The sequence below is a fragment of the Hippichthys cyanospilos genome, chromosome 15 (assembly GCF_059441005.1).
Source record: "Hippichthys cyanospilos isolate Australia breed blue-spotted pipefish chromosome 15, RoL_Hcya_1.0, whole genome shotgun sequence".
In the NCBI taxonomy this organism is placed as follows: Eukaryota; Metazoa; Chordata; class Actinopteri; order Syngnathiformes; family Syngnathidae; genus Hippichthys; species Hippichthys cyanospilos.
This window is the reverse complement of record NC_142383.1, coordinates 8,471,812-8,493,744: the sequence shown is the minus strand read 5'-3', so window position 1 is coordinate 8,493,744 and position 21,933 is coordinate 8,471,812. Positions and strand designations below refer to the sequence as shown.

General features: G+C 38.9%; 1 protein-coding gene across 1 annotated transcript in view; it reads left to right on the top strand.

The window, feature by feature from the left end:
* hcn1 (hyperpolarization activated cyclic nucleotide-gated potassium channel 1) overlaps positions 1-21,933 on the top strand; it is an 82,403-nt gene that overhangs the window by 3,275 nt on the left and 57,195 nt on the right. The window contains exon 2 of the mRNA XM_088435139.1: positions 7,304-7,727. Within this exon, the coding sequence (XP_088291265.1) occupies positions 7,304-7,727 (424 nt within the window). The remainder of the gene's footprint in view (positions 1-7,303; positions 7,728-21,933) is intronic.

Sequence of the window (21,933 nt, the reverse complement as noted above, 5' to 3'; positions counted from 1 at the left end):
TTTTCCACTTGCTGTCAACTGAAAAAGACATCGCTGGTAACTACCAATCACGGCTCATCTCTTGGTCATGTGACCTTCACAGGCTAAGCTGTCATTAGTTGTTACCTGAGACTTCAGCACTTGTATTGTCATTTCAGTCCACAGCAAGTGGTAAATTGTTATTTTTTTTAAAGTATTAACTTTACATGAAAAATAATTTTGTGATAACTGCATAAAATAATAAATATTTACTGCTGAAAATGACATTTAATCATGCTTGCTTCAAACTAGGGCTGTGCAGATTGATACAAGTATGGTTAGAATCAATTGTAAACTGCTTTTACAAATGTACATATTTTTATATACTGATCATGGTCTTTCATAGGTCGCTTAATAATCACTGTTTAGTGCATGCGCATGAGAGACACTTGCTGGCAGCTATGGTATAGCTACACTCATTTGTATTTTTAGTATTTTGTAGCATATTTTTAATCGTTTGCATTTTGTTTCCCAGTTTTAGCTTTACCTGCGTTGTCCTCTTTTGATTCCAACCTCCATGTCTGCATGTATTCATTTATTTATTTATTTTCTCATGTATTTATTTGTGCAGCTTGTGGAACTTTAATAATATAGTGGAAAGGTAAAAAAACAAAACAAAGTTTAATAAAAAACAAACAGGTTATTTAATAGGACAAATAATATAAAATACCATAATATTTTATGAACCTAAAAGCTCGACCTCGAATTCCCAGTTACTTTAAATAACATAAACCAATATAAACATTAAAATGGTCTATCAAATTGTAGATGTCAATGCAATAAAGAACGCTCGCTAGCTTAATGCTAACATACACGCAAAGCAAATTGGACCGGCCGAAATGAAGTAGCGGTGGTGTGACGGTAGTTGTAAATACCGTAGCTTCTACTACTTTAACAGTTTATCATTTTAAGTGTTGTGTGACCAGTTACATACTCAAAATGTACCACTAGTGATGAGATTGACACCCGAACCTTAATCGTTGGGCAAATGGTACAATATTGACCATTTCTTATGTAATATGAATGTTATTTGTTAATCAAATTCCAAACAAAATCAGTCTGACTTCTGTCATACTGACTTGAATTTAGTGTATTTTGTCTTTTTATCTATTTATCTAAAACAAGGCAAGTCAGTGTTGACTAAGTATTGACTGCGACTTCAATTGAAGTAAGTAAACTTTAGAACGTCTGATTTGAATGAACAAAAAGTCATTCCGTCCTGATTGTAAACTTAGTGATTAGTGTCACCACCATAGACCATTTTGTCCCCCAGCCCAACTTCCGTACCATCGTCCTGACATTTTCTAAAGGGCACTTTCTGAGGAGGAAGTCGCCTGGGAAATTGCCTCTCTCCACTAGCTAGCTGCCATGTCTTGGCCCAAAAGTTCAAGTGTGCCGTTACTGTTGTTGTTATTCTCATTTCACATTCAGTGTCTCGTGTTCCTCTTTCATGCTGACCTCTGAAAACAAAAAAAGCACAATTTCGCAACATTCATAAAGACTTACAGTATATCCCTTCACTTGAAATGCAACACCTAACATATTCTATGTGCAGCAAGACTGCTTAAAGATTAATGGCAAGTTAGTAGTGTACATTATTCATAAGGGTTTGGAGAGGTCCCACATGGAGAGCCTGGTATGCCTTTGCTAATGCTAAAGAGAGAACTTTGTTGTCCCTTAAAAGCCTCAGTGCATCGGAGAGTTTTCATAGATATGTTTTTAGCTAAGCCTTCCAGAACGCAGACACAGCCGCCGCCATTCGCAAGGGTTCTCAAACATACAGCACAATTTTACTATTCACGGCTACGCTAACTCTACTTGGCCTTGGCGCTGGGTGTATCTGTGCTATTATCAAACACATCTACATTTGTCCCTCCAGCCAAGCCTTCCTGCCAGCGGCTCTATAAATAGTACAGCATTGATCCTCGTCAGTAAGAGGGCTATAATGATGCATTGGCATTTATCCATACTAAGATGATTGATAATCAGCTGAGATCAATACAGGCGTCAAAAGTAAGTGCTTGTGAGCTTTTTGTTTGACTCGTCGGTCCAATTACAACCCCTTTCACACCCTTTTAAAATAATAAAATAACACAAGGTAGAAATGAGAAACAAACCACTTGTACCTTCCATACAGAATCGAGCAAAAGCAGGGCATATCTGAGACTGTGTTTGATTTCACACGTTATCCCGGAATCTGATATGTAGATGGCATCATTATCTGAAGTGATGGTCGGGTGTCAAACTTCACACAGCTGTGCCGGCATTGTTATGTTCTCGTTTACATCCCAGTTTTACAGGCAACGCAAGAAGGTCTTGACTGAACACATGGTGACATACAGCCTCTGCCGCATTTCTGATACAACCTCTAAAGGCGGAATATTAACAGGTTGATATTATCTACCCGTTTTGTGTAGGTGCAATTTATAATAATAGCATCTAAACAGGAGGCAAAAAGTGTGTAGATATTGTTTTTTGAAGGCATTATGAATTGTACACTAGAATTGATACTACCTCTGAAAGTAGATTATTGTTGTATTTACTCAATCCCTGCATTCCTTGATTTTCTTTTAAAACAGAAGGGAACAAAACAAAAAAATCATGATTTTAACAGAAAACGTTGTCGGCTGATATACTTCCACTAAAGGTGTAATTTTGCCCGATTTTTTTTGTAACGTCTTGGGGCAAGCCACGACACTCCAAGGACATATGCATATCCATTCCAACAAGAGTAATTTAGAATTTTTTTTTTTGGAGCATTGCTAGCTAGCATATAATTTATGCTAGCCAAAGCTATAACGGAGCCTGAGCCACTGGTAATCACCGGCAACAGGGGCCCTATATCAGTGCAATTAAGTCCATTTTTGGAGAGGTGAGTGAACGTGTTTTCACGACGACGTAGTGTTGTCTGGCGCTGGAGCAACAGTTGCAATAGGAACACTAGTCGATCTGTTGCACCCGGGAACAACTTCAAAATAAAAGCGTACCACGGCTTTTGTGTTCACATAAAATTTGCTTTATTTTAAAGTCGGTCTTCTCATCATGTTTCTTGCGGGGTTTAACATTATGCGGAGCATGAACAATTGTTGCTGTGATTGGCTCGTTTTTTTTTTTTCTGACGTGTACACTAATAATGTATCTTGGGTGAGAAAAAAGGCTTTTTTTAACCAAGGTACTCTAATTACTTGGACGACTGAAGGCATAATATTGCCAGGTCATTTATCTGCCATTTAGTCTTGTTGCTACTTTATCTTTACCTTTGAAAGTCCTTATGTGCTCAGCATAAGACATCTTGGCCATCCTTCACAATGATGTCTTGGTTTGGGCGGGATGCTTTTAATTTTACTGTCTTGCTTTCCAATGTTGTGTCCGTTTTATCTGCCTATTTAATGGACACAACAATGGTTACAAATGAATCTCCTGATTCCAGAATGATTACAATAGAGCATCATTAAAAAGCAGGGATGGATGACTACCGAAATCAAATATCGGTATCGAGCTGTTACGTAGCCTTATTTCCGGGTATTGGTACTTGTGCACAATCACAAGACTAGAAATGACCCCAAAAAATTTTTTTTTGATTATTTACTAAAGTTTTATGAAATAGCTATATTGGAAAAAGGAGACCTTTCTTGAAAAATCATCCGTCTTTGTTTTTTCGGGGAACGTTTTGTGTATAAAAATCGACTATTGATATCGATATTTGGTATCAAATTGTTGTCCATGCAAAAGTACATGTTGAGTACTTGTACTGGTATCGGTCTAAAATAATTGGTGTCCAACATCTCTACTAAAAAGTACATGCATGCTTCTTACCAACAAAGAGTTTTAACACAGGAGTGTCATCTTTGTCATCTCAGTTCTGAGACTATCTGGATGCCACCCACCCCTACCCCCACCCTACCTCCTTTGCAGCTTTGATATCACCACTGAAGGCGGATTATGTATACAAAATTCTTATTTAAAAAAAACGCTGGCTTCAGCAAGCCTTTCAAAAGCCCGCTTTCCACACAGGTGACATCCTAACTCTGTTATGGCTGCGATACTACCCTTTGAACGCCGAAACTTTGCAGCTCGATTTCATCTCCACCTTTTTATTCAGAACAGAAGGCTCGGAAAAGATCTGCCGCTTTAATGAAGTCAGTTGGCCCAGGGTGCAAACATGTTGGCAATGATCCGCAGAGTCATCTGTGTTTTTTCCGGAACAGTTACCAGGTAATGGCTTCTCTGGCTTCCATCGATCCCTACTGAAGTTTTTCCGGTGCATACCCTAGCTGCTTGACAAATGAGCAGCGCATTCCAGTCGGAGATCACGCTGCTTCCGCGTAGCTCTTGATCGCCAGACTACAAAGTGGACTGGATGTTTAAGTGGGATCTCGATACACGGCCGCAGTTCTAGCTGGTCGCGCCACACACTGGTCTGCGCGGGGCGGGCCGCGTGCGTTGCGGCTGAAGTGTTAAAGCAAGCGCTTAATTCAATGATGTCGGGAGAGCTGCATGCGCTGTTAAGCGTGGCTGACTGCATCGTCACGCTCGGTGACCAGCTCCCGAATAACCAAACGGCCGTTCGGCAAGCCAGCAGGGTAACGTTGTTTTCCGCCCGAGTTAATAGTCCAATTTTTTTTGTAGTACTTGTTATTGGAAAAAAAAAAGGTTATGACTACATACTCAATTTACCTTTATGATCAGGACTTGAATGACGAATGTTGATTGTCTTTTCATGCTCATGAATGCCTCATCGGGGTTCATTCAAGGTTGCAAACGTATGCCAAATGTGATCAGATGTTTGCATATGTTGTTCATCAAAATGTTCGAAATTTCTGTGTGAGTAGAACAATACATTACGTTATATTTTGAACATGTTCAAAATTTCCTTGTGACAAGAAAAACCTTTAAAACTGTTGGCAAAGACTGCAAATGCGCGTTCATGTCCGGGATTTTGTCAGTGTTTGTTTATGGTCGCCATTCACCAATAGTTTTGTGTTTTTTGTTGTTTTGTTTCTTTTCCCCCCTCAGCGCAAGGAAATTTTGACAAGCTCAATACAGGTGAATCTCTGGTGAAGGTTTGAGACCATGAACAAACCCTGACGTCTATGCAACATCTGCAACCTTCACTGAAACAAATGTTTGATGTTCAGTGGGATACATCCTTTAAGAATTCCATCATCTCAATATTTTCCAGTCATGTTTGCTTTGTCTAAATACGACAACTTGCTTTCACCAAACCAGAAACCAAATCCTAACCAGTGTGTTTTTGAACTGCCAAACTGAAATAATACCCTGCTTTTGATTATAGCAATGTTAAGTTTTTATCTGGTTTATCGAGTAATATTATGAAAATCTGATTATACCTGTGCAGTTTGATAAACAACTGAAGGAAGATGAAGCATGTGTCTCAAGTATAACTGACACCATCGAAAAAAAGCCTGTTATGCTGCACTTTAATGTCATTATTTCAACCGGATCCTGAATTTTAACCTATTGGAGTCACATTTATTTTCTCAATGCGACCTTTCACTTGGTACCTGCATGTAAAAGACAAATAACACGACTGTCAGGCTCAAGGCCCATTGGGCTGGGGTTCGTCACAAGAATAATAACCCGGATGGCTCGATGAAGGTTCTTTGCCGAGTCAAGGCCATGCATACGAAGAGGCTTCACGTCATTGACCGCCCGTGTAAAAATAAACACGCCGCTATTTTCCAGGGCGCCTGGAGGGCCGCTGTTTTGCTTTAAGCGAAGACAATTATCGGACACGCGATCTGCGGGTATTTATGAAGCCGAGGCCACGGCTTAATTAATTCAAAGAGATCCATTACTGCCGGTTCAGACTGCCAGCACAAGTGCAGGCGGCCTGCCAGCTAGCCAGCCGGCTAGTCGATTTTCACCCTCAGAGGATGGCGTCAGAGGGGAGTTTTTAGTCGCTGCTAGATAGAATGCCTGAAAGCATCTATTTTCAGACCTTATCGGTGCTCTGGGGACTTTCAGAGGGGCTGGCGAGTTGCTTGCAGGGCCTCAAACATCGCCTGGACCAATGGCTGGCTCTCTTACTGCGAGGCAGAATTATCGTCCGTCATAGATGCTCCAGGATAAAATGCCATCTGTACTGTTATTCGGGAAAGGTTGTACTAATATTACAGTAGTTTTGATAGTTTGCTACCACACATAGGACATTTTTCGTCTCTAAATTAACCATTTCATTTGACTTTTTATAGTTGTGATCTTTTTTAGGTCAAATATATTTAAAGAAAAAATCTAAATTCTGCAATGTTTCCGTCTGGTCGAAAATATACATGAATCTAAAAATAAAATAAATAAAATAGATCTTGAAACATTTTTAACTATCACCGAGGCCTTTATGTATGTATCTTGTTGAGTAGGGGTGGGAAACTAATGATACCATGTAATCGGTACTCTTGATGCAAGTCAATACCAGTAGTATAGTAAGAAGAATAGAAAATTGGCATTCATTTCCTGCTTTTTTTTTTCAAATGACATTGCATTTTATGTATTGCGATATATTTAGATCCGTCTCCAAAATCATCAGTGTCATATATTTTTATACATATTAAAAGTATTAGAGGTATCAGTGCTTGGTATTGATATTAGTGACTACTGAAAGTTTGAGAACGCCCACTGGTGTCAATTTGAAAAAAAATTGTATCAGACATCCTCAGTGTCTACTGTACCATGTATGGTGAAAGGATACACTAAAGCAGTGTATCATGACATTAATAGTGGAACATATCTTGATGAATATGCCGCAGTCATTTATTCTGTAGGCGGGTGTCATGCTTGATGTATCATAGCTATAATATGTAGAATACGTATACGGTAGCCATTTGTCATTTAGTATTGTACTGGATGTACATTTCCGCATCATGCCAGATATGCTGTAGGCATATGTCCAATTCAGTTTTCCAAATAACCCCTAAAAATGTCTGTTTCAATAGTTTTTTTTTTGTAAACCAAAAATAAAAACATATAATAATGTATATATATATATATATATATATATATATATATATATATATATATATATATATATATATATATATATATAAGATTATAAGCTGGATATCCTGTAGTGTATTGGTCTATGCCAGACTGTACTTCCGTATTTAGTGGCATGGGCTTTTATTTACCTAGACTGCAGATGGTGTGGATTCTGTTTGTGAGAAAGCCTTTTTTTTTTTTATCATTTTTTCACCCAAATTTGCAGTTTTGCTCATTTTTGAAGTTGACTTTAAATGTTCACTCATGTGTCATGTGCCCGTCTCTGCAGGTTCTATTGGGACTTGATAATGCTCATCATGATGATGGGGAATCTAATCATCATTCCTGTGGGAATAACCTTCTTCTCAGAGCAGACCACCACCACCTGGCTGGTGTTCAACGTGGCCTCGGACACCATCTTCCTGGTGGACCTGGTCATGAACTTCAGGACGGGAATCGTGAACGAGGAGAGCTCTGAGATCATTCTGGACCCCAAGGTCATCAAGATGAACTACTTGAAGAGCTGGTTCGTGGTAGACTTTCTGTCATCCATACCGGTGGATTATATCTTTTTGATCGTGGAGAAAGGCTTTGACTCCGAGGTGTACAAGACAGCGCGTGCCCTTCGCATCGTCCGCTTTACCAAGATCCTAAGTCTGCTGCGTCTGTTGAGACTGTCTCGGCTCATCCGATACATACATCAGTGGGAGGAGGTGGGTATGCGACCTTTGGGGCCCAATGTGGGCCCAGTGTGGTCTTAAGAGTGTGAGCACACTAACACAAATATACTTTATAGTCGAGCGCTTGGTGGTGGAGTTCGTATACATATATATGCTGTAGATGTGTACCATGACAGAACTATCATGGGGTTTAGCATTGTGGGGGTTTTACTGTAGCCATGTATCATACAGCATGTGCCATAGCCACGTATTGTGCTGGATATAATTTAGCATATCTTGATGAACATACCATAGCCTTGTATGGTATCACTATCACATTATGTAATATGGTAAGACACCAAAGCCATGTATCATCCCGGTTATACCACCCGATAGGCTTGTAGTGAGCATGACATACAGTATGTAGTGTAGCAGTTCTTGTCAGATGTACCCAAGATGTGTGTCCTTTTAGATGTATTGTAATCACGTTTCATTGCAAAGATGCATATCGTGATATACCTAAGTACGGATTTGTGCTTGATACACCATAGCGCATCGTACCACATAAACCACAGTATCAAATTATGCTGGGTATGAAGTAGTCGTGTGTTATGGCGGCTATGCTGTCGGATTTACTGTTAGATATGGTGTTGTGTGTCACATTGGATTACGGTCGCCGGTTTGAGTTGTTGCCAGTTTGTGTTGCTGCGGTATATCATTGCTGCAAATTGGGATACATATACCCAACGCAGCGACATCCACACTTTTTACAAGGTGAACCAAATTTGGCTGAAGTGAGAGTATGGGGGCAGAACATTTATGTTATATTAGCCACATATTGTGCTGAATATACTGCAGCATATCATCAGCGTCAGGCCAAATTTTTAAGTAAGGTTTTTGATAAATTAATTTGTTTTTTCCCCTAAAAATATTTACGTCCACACGTGTGGGTGTTCTTTATTTATTTTGTTATTGACCCGTCTAAAGGGTTGAAACTCGCTTGCTAACTTTTGGTTGAACAAACTTACCATTTTTGAGGTGTGAAGTTTCTGGAGATGAGAGGATTCCACCTCACGCCAACAACATATTGATGCATATACCTAAGATGCTTCTTGTGCCGGATGTACTGCATTATGTGAATGATACTGCAGCCGTGTATTATTTCAATACTCTGGCCGCATGTTTTTATGCTGTAGTGGAGGGTTGGCCAAGTCCGGTCATTGAGAGCCACAATCCAGCCACTTTTCTGTCATTATCAGGATTCTGCAAAGAATACTGATGAACTAATCATTTGAATCAGGTGTATTGGTGGAAGGGAAACATCGAAAACTGAATTGTGACTTTCGAGGGCCACACTTGGTCACCATTGCCGTAGTGCATTATGCCGGACAAACTAAAAGCACATTTCGCCAGTATCGGGTAAAATTCCCATATCTCCAAAAACATTACTTTTCAGGAGAACCCCAAAACGATATTGCATCGACAAAAACAGCAAGGCATCTTCAACGCTTTGTGTTTAATGTGTAAAAATAAGACACACACCTGTACAATGACTATAAGTATAGATTTTTGAAAACATTAATTGGACGTTTCGTCCCGACGTCAGTGATATTCTTCCTGGATATATCCTGGCGTATGTTGCCATGCCATACTATTGCAGGATTTCCTTTTCTATTTCGGGGTAAAATCGAGGAATACAGTAATCCCAAACTACACTATACCGTTATTTTTTTAAAACATTTTATATATTATTCAATGATGCATAATCTATCCAGGAGCATTAATTCATGAACACGGGGCGAGGACCTTTTCTCATGCAAACTGATTTTTAGATGCCCAGGTGTTAACATTAGTGTCTCTCATTTGAGATAATTAGGCTTACGTTGGGAAAAGGGAGGCATTTATTTGTCTAAGTGGACTAATTGGTGGGGATGGCCACTGCTGTCTAGAATACCTATTCCTCTACAGCACTGTATTTTTAATTCTCCCCTTATCCTCAGTGTCCTTGTCTCACCATGTGCCTTGTTTGTTACTGTTGTTGTTGTCATGCAGATCACACCGTAGGTTGACATCCTTTCAGTGCGCACGTTCCGCATGGCCGGACATTGATCCAGGGCTCCAAATGACTGCGGTGTTAAGTCTGTAGCTTTTTTCTAAGCTAAACGTCAGCTGTAAATGAGTCTGCGTCAGATAAAAGTACTGGTCCGCAAGTTCAATTTCAAGCTCCTGTGACGCTGATCATTGAAGTAGAAAGTGTTGAAAAACCACTAAGGCAGCCCGTTTCCAAAATTTATTGGTTAACATCTTGGGTAGGGAAAACTTTCTGGAAAGATGGAAACGTAGCGACATACAGATTGACAGGCAGGCAGATTTTAGATGTACTGTATATACCCTCCCTACATATCGGGTTAGACATAGAGGATTGTACTCACATGTTTACAGTTGAATATACCGTAGCTGTGTATGATGCTGGTTATACCATAGCTGTGTATTAAATCAGATATACCAAAGCAGTGTTGTGTGTAGCACTGGATATCATAGCTTGGTTTACCTGCACATACAGTATTCAGTATTATTGAAAAAGTCAAGAAAGACTAGTGGTGTACAGTGTTTCAGCTGATCGTTTTGGTGGTGTGGGGGGGGGGGGGGGGGGGGGGGGGGGGGTCTGCCTTTTGCACTGCTGCCATGTGCTGGGCATGCTGGCTATGTGGGAAGCTGATTAGCATTCCAGATGAGCCACTCGGAGTCTGTGGGAGGACAGCGAGGTGGTACAGGCCACAACCACAAACAAATACCATGCTTAATGAATGAAGGAACGGATGGCTCTTCTTCACGGAAGTGTTTTTTTCTTATCTCAATAACGAAGAGTACAGCTAGAAATAAAATGGAGGCGTCAAGGTGTCGTAGCTCTCGACATCCTGCATGCCAACACAACAATGGATCCGACATATCCGCAGGAGCTGCTGTGAGGGCAGAGTGGAAAAATTCCAAGCTGTCGTATGCGGTTATGTTGCATAAAGGATTTGTGCTTTAAAGGGAGAGAACAAACAGATTTTCGAATGCAGTGGACTGTCGTCAATTCCATTCGGTTAGTCAGTCAGCCACTCTGAAGTGGACGATAAGTTGTCATCCGGCATGCACGTCACTGTCCGTCACTGCTAACCCCCTCCTCACTTTGTCACCACCTCTTTGCTCCATCTGCCTCATCAAGATTCTCGCTCAGTCAAATCAGACTGAAACTCGCTCCTTTTTGCTATTATTACATGACAGTACCCTTGGAAAAAGAGAAAGTCTCATGTACTAGTTAGCCTGTAATACTGCTAGATTTAGCGTGGATCTGATATCATGTAAATATTGGATGATGTGTACATATTGAGTGTAATATATCTGTTTAGTAATTTATGCTAACGGAGTACAGTAATAGAATCAATATGGTTAATTGATGAAAAGGTACGGAAGCACGAATCAGCCAATTTGGCATATGCATAATAGCAACTTCTTTAAACATATTTACCAGTATCTTAGAACATATATTCAAATACAGGTGTTTTCAAATACATTCAGGGAAAAGGCTTTATTTTTGTCATGTGAAGTATTATTGCAATAGAATAAGAATTGTCTTTTTTTTTTTTTTTTTTTTTAGTTCAGGCACTTTTGGCATCAAAGCTTTTTTCTTTCGTTAATGTTAAAAAATATATAATTTTTATAGATAATAATCTTATTTATAGTCAGTATATCGAGTGGGGTAGGGGCACGAAAGGTTTTTGCTTTCCTCAGGGGGACTTGGCAAAATACAACTGAGAAGCACTGCATTATAGGAATACATGCTATTTCTTTGTAGCATTTAGCCCACACATATGTTGGTAAATATTTGCAAGTATGTTCCAACATATTTGAAAATATGCTGGAACATACTTAAAATGCATTCGAAAATAATTGTAAACATGTTTGAATGTACTTGTACGTTTAAGCGTGTTTGCCAGTCAAACAATGTCCAATTGTAAAAGAAGTCAAGATCATAAATAATCAAATGAAACATACAAAAAACATCATGCATTTTTACACATTCTTACTATTGCGTAAAGTAGCTCACTACACGCTCTTCGTAAACTTTTTTTTATTTTGAACCTCACTCTCCAAATGTTTTGATATTTTATTATTCAAATGTTTTAAATTAATACTTATTTAATAAATAAGTAAATAATAAATAATTAATACTTACTTAATAAATTGGCATTTTGGCAGCACCAAAAAAAAGGTAGCATTTTGGACTAAAAATGGACTCATATTTTGCAATGCACAATACCAAGAATTGATTCAAGGAGATAAAGTCTCTGAGTGTTCTACACTCCTGTTACCATGCGTGAATCGAGTAGGTTTTGTCTACCGAGTAGTAGCTTCTGAAGATCACGTTACCTTGGACTTCTTGAGAAAACTACTCCGTGAATGCGCTCCATTTCGACCCATCAAAAGACGATTCATCATCAACTAAATAATCATTAACTGATTATTTTGCCTATCCCTGCTTGTGACTGATGATTCCCAATGGGTTGAGGCCAAAACAGATGATGAGCTTCATTATTCTGGAATTCCCTGCCAATGCCTCCCAGAATAATGGTCGTTCATGCCGGCAGTTTCCAGGCAGAGTAGAGCCGGTGGGCTGGAGTTAGCGAGCGAAAAACCGCCATGCACACACGCGTGTGCTCAATCATTCATTCGTTTGTTTGCTCGCACGTAATTATGGCGATGTGCAGCGCTCAGGGAAATTGCAGCTTACGCAGAGAAGGTCGTGCAGAGCGGTTGACTGCTCATTCGACACGCCGAGTAAAACAAACAAGGATTAAAAAAAAAGAGCGAGCGAGAGAAAAGAGAGGAAGTTGGAAACTGATGTTTGTTTATTTCAGATGGACTTAAAAGGTGATACGGTGGCCTTCGGAGGACAAATTTGAACAGTGTTTCGTAACAGGCCGTCTTGGATGACTCACGCTTGGCTCACAGCGATAAAACCTCAAAATATCAACATTGCCTTCAACTCCATATTTGCTCCCTTCATTGTTTGAATATTGTAGTTTTTTTTTTTTAAAGAAAAACAATAACATCTGCTTCAAGTGGGTTACAACTATAACAATCATCAATCTCATTTGTCATTTGCCACATTTTGATAAAGCCAAAGTCCAAAAATGACATCACAGTTACTCAGGGCTCACTGCTCAGCCTTGGAACATCACATGGCCAAACGCCGAAAACACGTGAGCAGTGATTGCTGCAAAATTGAGCCTTGAGCAACAGTGACACCATTTTCACTTAACAGCAATTGGCAAAATGGCCTCACCCTCAAATGGACAAAATTTGTTGCTTAACTCCTTCGCTGCCTTGACACCGATAGTTGTCTGTATCTTTGATAACTATCATCATCAATGGCGGCGAAATAAATTATACATATTTCTCAAACGCAATATTAATCTATTATTGTAAAGAAGATGTTTGTCATGGCTCCTCTTTAAGTGCTGGCAGGAAAGACTCCTGGACTACTGTTATGTGATTGGCCAGTATTACTTTTGAAGGTGTTAGCAAATGTCATATAATAATATTTTTTTTCCCCAACAGACAATGCTTTCAAGGACATTCTTGCCCCCTCGCCGTTTTCATTTAAAATTCCCCTAATAGGGACGCTAATGATCTAAACGACCTTACCCCGGTCACGGCATAATCTTGAGCATTGGCAAAATGGCTGCCCTTTGTCTCTTTTTGAGGGGTAGGTGGGGTGAATATACAGTAAAATTAACTGTAGTGTAGCCAATGTGACTGCTGGCACATCTGGCTCATAACTCCCACCACCAGCAGCAACATCAGCATCAGGCCTGCTGCCATATCCCAGCTCAGCCGCATGGGCTCAGGTTGGGTTGGTGGCAGCAAAGTGGCCCCCCTCGGGAGAAGCTTTACCATTTTTTTCCACATCCGGCCTCAATCTGTCTGCCTCTATTGTGCTCCAAAATCTATACGTAATGGCTAATAATGGTTTATGCTACCATTGATAGTCTAACATAATATCTTTTGAGATGAGGCGGACCTCGCAGTGTAAACAGCTGCAGCAGTAGTACGGTAATTCATGTTGGATCTTCGAACTGATCATCACATTTTCACGATGTACTCTGGCCACATTAGATACCGTTGACAAAATAGCCTTGAAAGTTATGGATACCTGCTGCAAATTGGGGCTCATTGGGCAAATTGCCTTTCAACAATTTGTCAAAGTACAAGCCATGGAATTCACCCAAAAAGACTGCCTTATACCAAGATGGATGACTTCCTGTACAATTTTGGGCATGGATCCTTGGGACCTCTTTGTATATGATAAACATATTCACCCGTTTTCATGATCCTAAGTTAAAATAAATGTGTGTATGTGGGTATGTGTGTGTGTGGTGGGGGAGTGTAAAAACTAACGCCGTTTTTCTTGCATCATGCTCCACCTCTAATAGATGGCACAGGCAAAAACAAAAAAAAAAAAAAAAAGCTTGGCACTTTAATGTCATCCATCTGTCTTCTTCCGATGGGCGAGCTCAATTGGCATGCTCAATCAAAGGACAGCAAAAGCAAATTACCCCAAAATGGCAGCTTTAAAGATGGTTTGTAACTTTTAGATGTGTCCCATTGTGAGACACGGCCACAAATTTCATAACAATTGCCGAAATGGATGTTGGAGGCAAATTTTTCTTACTTTCCAAGGAGGGCAACTGACTGAGTTTGGGAATTAGTGTTTGGATCCCTAAAAGGTTTTTTCTTTTTTTTTAAATACTCACCTTTTTATCACAGTTGATTTACTCCTGACTCCTGACTGAGTTTTCTATTTTATCCTCCTAACTTCATGGATAGTAGTTTTTGCTCGAAAGATAACTGCAACATATTTTTATTTTATGAACAATGTGGCTACCTTTACCTCTGCGCCTGTTCATTTCTGACCATTTTATCACTTTATCCAGAGGGACAAATGACAGACAGATAAGCTCGTCCAATAGCATTTCTCCATTTTTATTTGATTTTTTTTTGTGGCACATATTCAGATTCAATAAACTGTAATTATCTCTGCTGGTTAGACGGTGCCAATGTTCTTTAGATAAATGACAGTAGCAACATGATAAGTGGCTACCATCTTTATGGAAATGTCTAAATGACATGGAATGAGCACTTTAGATGCTTCTATAATAACCCATAGCAAATAAAAATGGATTCACAAAACAGGAAACATAATTGATTGCTTCTATACTTGACCCAATAATTCTCACCAATAATTTCCCACTTGTGCTGATTAAGTCATCTATTTTAGGCAGGTGTTGACATTTGAAAACATGGCGAACATTTTGAAGTTAAGTGTCAGAATTTTGGCATGTCCCGCAAAATTGGTGATTTTTTCTTAGCACAGCTTGACCCGACTAAGCGAGCAATCACAAAGCTTTATTCAGATTGTGACTCATAATCAAGGTTTATGGCAGGAGATGAAAACAGACAGAATGTTGTAATGCATTCTTCATTTTAATTTCACTGTTATGAATGACATGACAATGAAATGTTTAGTCACCTTTTGTGACGTGCAGCTTTAATTTTCATGTAAAATCTTCAAGCTAATTAAGATGCTAACCACTACAGCAGGAGACAAAACCGACGAGTTATAGTGCCCGTTTCATGCTACAATTTTTGCTTACCACGTAAGGCAATAAAATAGCAATTCACAAGTTGATTTCTATTATTTACTCATTTTTCACATCCTTTCACCTCTGACTCTGATTTCATCATTGTAATCCCTCACAGATGTAACTCCTTGCCGATAGTTCATGCTCGTGCTTCATGCCCCCCCCCCCCTTTTTTTTTAACTCCATGAAGGTTTTCGCCCACCAGTTGTCGCTGTAAACATATTACGGTGTGTTTTCCGGTTAAGGTGGATTACTTATCGTTGCCAATTTGGGGACTGATCTAGAGATAGGTGTCGAAATTGCATCAGGACAGCGTGATTTATTAGACTGCGTTGGATGAAGGTGATTCAGATCTTTAGCTGTTATTTAAGAGATTTACTGCTGCTCGGTCAATTGATCCGTAAGAGGGGAAAATGTGAGCCAGCTGAGCCAAGTATCTAAATGACTCTTAACTGCATTACAGCGACTGCATTTGCCCTCCAGTGAAGTATTGTCTGACTGTCTTCTGAACACACACACACATACACACACACTTGAGCTTGCTTATGTAAACACACAGCAAAGGTGCTGATTGTCTGTCTTTCCATGACTCAGCTTTTTGTTGGTGCAAACAAACAAACAAAAAGTCCCCCGGTTAAGTTGTGAAAAGTAGGCAGCAGTCATAGTTTGGACCTCCTTAGCGGGAATATGCAAAAATCATCACAAATTTAGCTTATTCGCTTAACCAGGCTGTGTTAAGCAGCTGTTCTGATATGAACATAAAATAGATTGGTGTGTCTTAACTAGATTAAAAGGCAACATTAATTAACATAAGACAGTTTTGAATTATGAGAAATACAATAGAGCCTCTAAATTATCTTTACAATATTATATTCTATACCGCTCCACTCATCAAAACATGGGATTTTGATGATTATTGTGTTTGTAGAATATAAAGTAAGCAGCAAAATCCACCTCTTTTATTTATTTACTTCTTTATTTTATCCATCTTGGGAGGCGGCCAGTTACTCAGAGGTCAGGTAACAATCAATCACAGCTCAGCTTGCGAATGTCACATAACCTAACCCAGAAAATAGATGAGTCATGATTGCTTGTTACTTGAGCCCTGAGCAAGTGTGATGTCATTTTCAGGCGATAGCAAGTGACAAAACGGCCGCTACCCGAGGTGGATAAAAATGATGGATTTTGTTTTTTTATTCATTTTCCATGAACGCGATATTAAGCAGAAAACTGGGTAAAGTAGCGGGGGGCATAGAACATATTATAAAGTCTGCTCCTGAAGTAAAAAAAAATAGACAGTAGAAGGCAAAATGATTGAAAGGTAACAGAATACCATATAAATGGCACAGAGGTCAAGTATTCGAGTACAAGTATTGACCAAGTGCATTTGTAAATCGGCATTTCAGCAATCAGCGGGGTGCAATCTGTCAACGAGGCAGATGATACACCTTGAATGAATCAAATGAAAAGAAACAAGGTTGATTAGTGGTCATATTTTCATTTGTTTGCCAGATAACTTGCACATTGCCCTCTGCAATCAACAGAATGTGGTCTGACCAGAATGAGGCTGCAGACTCGATCAAGTAAAATAATTTTGTGACAATATGATCTATGCATCTTTACTCATCTAAGTAGGGAATTCTGATTAATATTCGTGGAATACAAGTTAAGCAGCAAAATCCACCCACTTTTATTTAAGTCAGCGGGCGACCATTTTGCCGCATATTGTAGACTGAAAATGACAATCACACTTGCTCAGGTAACAAGCAATTGTCAGACGACCAAAGTTGAAAAACAGGTGAGCTGTGATTGGTCGTTACCTAAGCGACTTGTAATGCAGCTTTCAGTTGACAGCAAGTGTCAAAATGGCCGCCCACTGAGATGGATAGAATTGGGATCATTTCTTGCTCTAGTAACAAAGTTTAACATAAGTTGATATGTCTTAGATTTGCTACTCATATTTGTGTTTATTCACTTAATTGCGTTGGGAATTCTATTCTACAATCAATACTCAATCAACATTGTTTTTACCATGTTCTCAGGGAATAATATTGGGTTGTTGAGCCTTAGCAGAGGTTCCCAAGCGCCACGTTGTCTTTGTCGTCAACATGCCTCATGTGAACGAAGGTGCACAATGCTGACTCATGATAAGGAAGGTGTTTGTTACTTTGATTTCCTCCTGTAGTTGCTATAAATTACAGTCTGTAAAATGATGCTAAATTAAGCATTTTGGAGTTCATGTAGTCAATCTGTGTTCTATTTAAAGGACCGGATACATCCACTTAATTCTACAGACGCGGCGAATCTTAGCAAGAGTACACAATGCATAGATCACACATGCCAGGCTGTGACATTTAGAAGAAGCAGCCTGGCCTCATTAGCATGTTCGCTCAAATGCCATTTAGTGGCAGGACACACACAGTGTGTGTTTCCTGTGGTGCAACGTGATTGGATGTGAAGTCTTTGTGTGTGTATGTGTGCGTGTTTGGGTCTGCGATGCGTCACGTCAGTGTGTGGATCTATCAAACCGCGTCGCCTCAGGGTGGCACGCACCGGCTCGGTCGCACAACTAATCTTTTTTGCCCGTTCATGACACACTACTTTTATTTCATTTTGTTAGTTGCAATTAATCCAGAGGGTTTTTTTTGTTTGTTTATTTTTATTGCAGTGTAGCGGTTTGCATAGCTTTATATTCCATGCTTGTGCATACTGAAATAATGTTGTCGTTGGAATATAAATTAAGCAACGAAATGCACTTTTCTTTTACCTCACGGCTCGGCCATTTTTATACTTCAGTTGACATGACAGTGGCTCAGGTAATGCCCAATCTTATCTTCCAAATGTCATATGAGAAAATTGAGGGAGGACCATGATCGGTTGTTACCTATAGTAAATCCTAATCGACTGTGCTGTCATTCTCAGGCGACAACTAGTGACAAAATGGCCGTGCCCTGACATTGATAAAAACAGGTGGATTTTTTTGCTTAATTCATATTCCATGAACACAATATTAATCAAAACATTGTGCTTTGATTCATAAAATAGCATAGCATATATTATTATAAGGAAATCCTTTGAATAGACTTGCCCTTTAAAACTCTAATGTTCTGAACATATTTGATCTGATAGTATTCCTGCAATCACCAGTGTGTGCTGCCAAGACGAGAGAGTAGGAGTAGACTTAAAGAAAGAATTTTTTTTTAATGTGGAAATTTAGTTTTTGCATAAGTACTTTGCATTGAGCTGTCATAATTTAAGACAGCTTCACGTGGCCCAAAATCGACGTCAAATAGGTCAAGTGTACTGTATTGAATGGCATAGGTCAACAACCAATGAAGGCAACTTACATTGCCTTGAGGAGCCAACAACAAGGCGGTATTTAAACCTTGGCGACGGAAAGTCAACATAAATCAATACATACAGCATTTGGTTTGCATTGATGGAACTTATTTCATTGGGTACTCATTTCTGCAATCAGCAGCATGTCCTCCGTGGCAATAGATCAGCCTAAGTAGAATTAAACACAAGATAAACAACAGAAGTTGGGTTTGCCCAACTACTTTGCCAATAGCGTTTTTTGCAATCAGCAGCATGAGGCCATACACGGCAGTCGAATACATTAAGTAGATTGAATCGTAACAAAAAACAACACTTGATGTAAGGCGCTACAAGATACCATATTTGGTCGTATTTATTTCTTTGCCCAGTTACATTGCCTGAAGTAGCCTTGTCCGCTACAGCAGTATGCAGTCCGACAGCACCAAGGCAGTAAAATAGATCAAGTAGATTGAAAGGCACCATAGATCAATATGAACAACATTTGAATTCTCTTGAGGGAACACACTGCTTCGAGTAGTCGTTGTTGCAATCAGCAGCGCGCACGTTCCGCCAAGTCCAAGACAGCACATTAGACAAGGTAGACTTAAGCTCAATATGAATCAACATCAACAAGAACGCAACTCAATAGCAGTGCTCGTTTCAGCCAAATCGTCAGCTCCATTTTGCCTTTCCAGCCTTCTTTCCTTAAGTTAATATTTATCAATTCTTTACAAGTAAATAATTTCTCAAGTATTAGCTTAGATTTTGCTAGCTGTCAAGCAATACAGTGACGGGTATTGCAACTTCTTGCGTTAAATATTTCATCAAGAAGTTGAGAAAATGTTGCAATGATGAAAACTATGTTTGAACTCATACTAAATTCTTGAACAAAACACATTTGTATGTGTCCACAAAATGCGTTCACTTTATTTATACCACAGGCATTCACAAATGGACGTATTTATAGATTTATTTATTTTCTCAATCTACGTTTTTCTCTCAATAGCTCTTTTCCATTTGTAGTATTAGGGTCAAAATGGGTCAAAATGCTAACAACAGGGCTGCATTTAGCAATATTTTTAATAATTCGATTAACCTTATGTTTATTATGACTATCTTTTTAAACAACAAAACATGGTGATTGCTATACACCATTTGTTACATCCGCCTTTCTCCATTTGTTACCAGTAACTGAGTATTTTTTTTTTTACTTGTTATTGCACTGTCAATTTGAAAGAAGTTCAAAGATGGGCGTCAATTTGAATGTCTATGTGCGATTGCTTCTGTCATGTCCAAAACTGCAAAAACAACCGAATAAAAGAAAAAGCAAGGCTACCTGAACGCTCGACGAGAGGTTTCTGACTGACACTGCCTTTCTTATGCCTCTGGTGGACTCGTAAGCTCAAATTTATTGCTAATTTTCATTATTTGTATTTTGTGTTGGAGCAATAAATAGTCATCCGTTTGGTCCTTCGTAGCTCCACAGTGACGCAAATGGTGTAACTAACTCAAGTGTGATGCTACTGAGACACAAATTAAATTCATGACCTCATTGGGATTCATCCTTCACACAGGCACTGGAAAAACAAATGGAATTCAGTCCAAATGCAGGCGACTGGCTTTCACAATGTAATGGACTTGTCCTCACGAGAAATGTAGTAAAACTCGCTCGTCCAGCTCCATAATCAACATAAACGGAAAGTTCTTGTGTTTGCTGTCATAATTATTTTTCACAGTAAAGCTGATGTTGATGCATATTCTTTGGGGGGGAAAAAAAGCTCATCAGTGTCTTATACTGTTGAGTAGCTTAAATATTGAACATTCCTACACAAATGTATCTTAACGATTAATCGTTATCAAAAGTTATTAAATTAATTATTGCGTTATCAGTATTTTTGGAACCTTGAAAATAATAGTATTGCATTGCAGCTAGTGATGTACCCTCTGTGAAATAGGTTTTCAGCCAAGTAACCCTAAACCAGTGCAAAGCATTTTTGGGTTAAGAAAAAAAAAAGACTTTAAACAGGCCATTAGTGTCTTATTTATTCAACTTTAGACCCTTTCAAATTTCATTCATATTGGTCCACAAAAAAATTATCAACATAAAGTGTACTCTTTTGGATCATAGAAGAGAGCAAAAACAAATAACTTAATTCTTGATTAAAAAAAAAAAAAAAATCTACATAAAATGTCAGCCCTGTTTTTAAAAAAGAAATTATAAATAATTATTTGACCACAGAAAAATATTAAACATAAAGTCTCCTGTTTTGGGATTACAGTAGAGATCTGTTCACAAAAATAAGTCATTAATTTAAGTATTTATTCATATTTTTCCACAAAAAAAAATCAACAAAGTGTCAGACCTGCTCTCAAAAAGGTTATTATGAATAAATATTTGTCCACTGAAAATATACAGTAAAACATAAACAGTCCTCTTTTGGGATTAAAGTAGAGCTCTGTTCACAAAAATATAATTAACCTAATTTTAATAAATATTTAACCACGAAAAAATAATCAACATACAGTGTCAGACCTGTTCTCAAAAAGAAATCATTATGAATAAATATTTGTACACAGAAAAAAATATTCAAGTTAAAGTGTGATTTTTAAAAGATTTTTGCATGTTTGTTTTATTTAAAATCTGGAGGACCCCCTGGACTTCCTTCAGGTACTCTCAAGGGTATCCATATTCCCATTTGAGAAGTACTGGTCTAAAACCCCACCACTGTCACAACTCTTCGTGGCCGAGGAGGATGTTTTGCTTTATTTACGCCAGACATGATAAATCGATAACCAGTTGTACACAATCGGACACATTCTCGGCAATCAATACGTTCTCTGGTGCGTTAGCTCAGGTTTTGTGATTGTGATGATCAAAACATTGCAGAGTGCTGCAACCGCTTGTGGATGTTTAAAGTCTCACTGAGAAGAAGTTTGCGGTGGGCGGGTGGCGTCGCCGTCGTGCGTCACAGCAAACAAAAGGTCTGATTTCACTGCGAGCTACAACAAGGACACGGCGAGAAGCGGCGTTGTGTTTAATGGTGCAATGACGTGCTTTTTCTGATCACGACACTCATTGCAAAAATGTCATTTTATACGGTGAATGAATGACACATAGAAACACTTATTTGGTGACTATATGATATGTTTGTGGCTGAAATGAATGCCATTGAGACTAATTTATTTTTTATTTGCAACAAAAGACTCACCGGATCATGTTTCAGACACTATTAGTGAGTAGCTACACTTAC